Below are 3,673 nucleotides of genomic sequence, written 5' to 3' on the forward strand. Positions count from 1 at the left end.
GAAAGAAAGAAGATAAAAGGAGTGAACTCTATGATGTGCTTCTTCTACTTAGTGAGAAAGATTTACAACGAGGAGAATGTGGTAAGAGAATGTTTCTCGACAGAAGAAAGAAGAAAGAAAGGAAATGTATGGAGTTCCACGAAGAAGCAAATCCATCTCCGCCTGTATATATATATATATAGAGAGAGAGAGGCATAGTTATACACGCTCAAGGAGAGAAATATATATATATATATGAATATACACATCTGGAGATAGACGAGAGGAAAGACAAAAGAAAAGGCTACTGATGCGCTGAAAAGACATTCGTCTCTGTAAGGCAATCCATTGCAACGTATACACCTGACGTGGTGTATGTACACCTCAACATCTGTCAGAACAAGCCTTAATAGAGATATCTTTCCTCTCTACTTCACCCAGACATTCACGTGTTAATGTATATACAAACTTACATAGGGGGTATCTATCCATCTATGTACAGATGCGCGCACGCCTCTCTAGCAGAGACGTAGAGAGAAAGAGATATATAGACAATGAGAGAAGAAATATATACAGAGAGAGAAGCCAGTAGATAATTATCTGTAGAGGAAGGGCGCGAAGAATGTATGTGCTTAGAGAGAGAATGATGTGTATATAGAGAGAGAAAGAGAGGGAAAGATAGATAGAGAAACTTCGATAGATGTATCATATGTCGAATATACAGATATAAATATCTCCATACATCTACCTCCTATACATTCATACCGCTGCAGATTACCCTAGGTACCTCCTCGTATGTATCGTTCTCTTATCTATGAAAGATCCAAACCTCCCTCGCTCATACCTGTCTCCGCTGTCCCCTTCTCTTTTCCTCTTCGCTACTGTTTAGATCCACACAGACACTTGTTGTTTCTTACCATATATGTACATATCTATCTATATCTATATGCAGATCTGTCTATACATGCATCTATACATATGCCTGTCTCTGTACGCAGTGAGGTAGGTCTATGACGTAGGCCCCGTCCAAGGAAATAGACTGTCTTCTTCTTTGCTAGGGAGATGTGCGTCACTTCGCTTTTCAACTAGAAAGAGAAGAAGAGATAAAGAAGAAGAAGGGAGAAATCCATCTTTTATCGAGGATGTACTACTACTAGTACTAGTAGTTGCTGAGAGAAGACATGAGCTTGCTTCTTCATTCCAAATCACATTCCAGGCGTCCAAAGAAAGAAAGAGAAAGAAAGAAAGAAAGATGAGAGAGACAGCTTTAGAATAGAAGGAAGGAATGACTGAACAAGCGCATGCATGATGGCATGTATTCGGAAGTAAAAAGTTGACTTCACCTTCTCTTTTCCTTTCTTGTCTCGTGGCTTTTTTCTTCGATGTTTCACTAGACTCTCTTCTTCTCTATCTTCCCGAGGTCTTTCTTTTTCTTCGTTTCTAGCTACACACTTTTCTTTCTTGCTTGAGAGAAGACAAGCTTTCTCCCTGTCTTTCCTCTCATTCCTTCTCGCTCCAGTTCAAATCGCTCTTTCTTGTCTTTCTCTTCGAGATAAGGAAACAAGACCACCTTCTTCTTGTCCTCCTCCCGCTCTCTTGTTTGCTTGGGTGTCTTTAGAAAGAAGAATAAAGGAGAAGTTCTTTTCTCTTTTCTTTCTCTCTTTTCATTGTTTCTCCCTCTGTCTTAACGCTCGAAAGGAAGAGAAGCCCGGACTCTGCGAGTTCATTCATTCGAGACGTCGTCCCCTCTTGTCTTTCTAGAAAGCTCTTTTTCTCTCTCTTCACAGATACTCTTACTCTTCTTTCTTCTCTTTTTCACCGCCTTTCCTTCCTTTTAAGTCAAAGCAAAAGAAAACTTCTCTTTTTCTTCTTTTCTTTCTTCTCTATCCCCCTCTCTCTCTTTCTTTCCTCCAACCTTTTCTCCCTTTAGAAGAAACGAAAGAATTTCCTTTTTCTCTCGTTCTCTTCTTCTTCTTTTCTTTTCTTCTTTCTCATCGTCGATATGGTGTACGGCGTAATTGTCTTCTCGGCCGAGGGCTCTTCTCCCCTCTTCTCGACTTTCTTCACTCCTGAAGGAAACGACGAGCACATGCAAAAAAGGCAGCAGGTATGACGAACCCACACGAAACAGAAGAAAGACAGACAGAGATTCAAGAGAGATCCAACATACACAAATAAATAGATACGGGTCATCTCTCTCTCTCTTTTTCTCTTCCTCTCTGTACAGTTCCTTTCTTTCTTGATCTCTTTTCTCCCCCTCTCTCTTTTTCTTTTATGTGTACAAGTATTGAAGAAGATAATAATACATATACCTGTCAATATCTATCTATCTATCTATCTTCAATCTATCTATCCATCATCTCTCTCTCTCTCTGTGTGTGTCTCTTTATCTGTCTACCTCTTTGAAGTTTCTACTGTACATCTTCCTCTTTGGCATTAATCTATCTCTCTCCATCTCTATATCTATCTATCTCCATCATCTGTCTCTCCTTTTTCTTCTTTCTTCCATCCTTCTCCCTTTTTGTCTCTTTTAGCTTCTCTTCATCTCTAGCTCCATCCCCTCGGTCTCTCTCTTTCTTCATCCCCTTACTCACGATAACCTCTGCTGTCTCTCCTTCCTCCATCTTTTCTTTCTCTTTCTTCTTCTATCTTTTCTTTTTGCTTCTTCTTCCTGTCTAGGGTGTAATCCGTAAAGTCGTTGAAGATAGGCTCTTTCAGGTGCAATGCTCTCGAGATGTTCTTCTCGCCTCGCGCTCTCCTGATATAAATTCTCCTATAGATGACCCTCTATCATCCACTACGGGATTAGGGGGAGGCGGAGCTTCTCAGTCTCTTCGTTCTTCTTCTTCTTCTGCCTCTCTCGCCTTTTCTTCTCCTTCATCTTTCTCCTCTTTCAATGATATTCCTCGCCGTAAACAACGCCCGAATCGAGACAGAAAGAGGATTAATCAAGAAAGAAAGGCAGGAGAAGGAAGAAGCGCATCCTCAGCACCTGGTGTAGATCCACATACACCCGAGTTCAAGAGTCATGCTAATGGAATTTCTTCGTCTATGGAAATTGCACAAGGCATGGCAGGTGGAGGTGTATATACACCCGGGGATGACTGGTAAGGTCTCAACAAACCACCGTGAAGATAATGGAAATCTCCGCACTTCTCTCGCTTTCTTCTTCTTCTGTCTTTCTCGCCCTCTTTCTCTATTCAACTCCTCGTTCACGGGCTCTTCCGAGACACCTTCACATCTATCTTTAGTCGCTCTATCTATCTATCTATCTATTTTGAGTCTATCTACCTATCTGTCTTTCTATCTTTAGTCTATCTAAATCTTTCTATAGTTAACTATGTGCCGATATACATTGTTAAGGAGCGCTTCGTGTTTCTCTTTTTGCGTGTATGTTAACCCCTAGTCAAAGAAGAAAGTCTTTAGCAATCTTTGAAAGGAAAATCCTTCTTTCTTTCTTTTTATCTCTCTTGCTTCTTCCATCCCACTGTTGTTGTCTTCCTATTTTCGGGTTTGAGTGTATATACACCTGACAGTGGTATCTATCTATGTATGTATATGTGTGTATATGAAGTAGATCTACCCCTCGTTGACGAACTTCTTTCTCCTCTTTCATTCTCCCCCCTTCTCTTCCTCTTTTCTCGCTTCCCTTCTGTCTCTTCTCTCTCTTCTTTCTCTCTTTCATTCTTTCCTT

At 40.7% G+C, this 3,673-nt stretch overlaps 1 protein-coding gene across 1 annotated transcript; it reads left to right on the forward strand.

The window, feature by feature from the left end:
* Positions 1-1,262: 1,262 nt before the first annotated feature.
* Positions 1,263-3,090, forward strand: CSUI_009981 (uncharacterized protein; the record flags this gene model as incomplete). Its single annotated transcript, XM_068070088.1, has 2 exons — positions 1,263-2,086; positions 2,659-3,090. The coding sequence occupies exons 1-2, from the start codon at positions 1,982-1,984 to the stop codon at positions 3,088-3,090; spliced, it is 537 nt and encodes a 178-aa protein (XP_067917937.1). The 5' UTR covers positions 1,263-1,981.
* Between the last annotated feature and the right edge of the window lie 583 nt (positions 3,091-3,673).

This window comes from Cystoisospora suis, assembly GCF_002600585.1.
Source record: "Cystoisospora suis strain Wien I chromosome Unknown contig_6472, whole genome shotgun sequence".
Lineage (NCBI taxonomy): Eukaryota > Apicomplexa > Conoidasida > Eucoccidiorida > Sarcocystidae > Cystoisospora > Cystoisospora suis.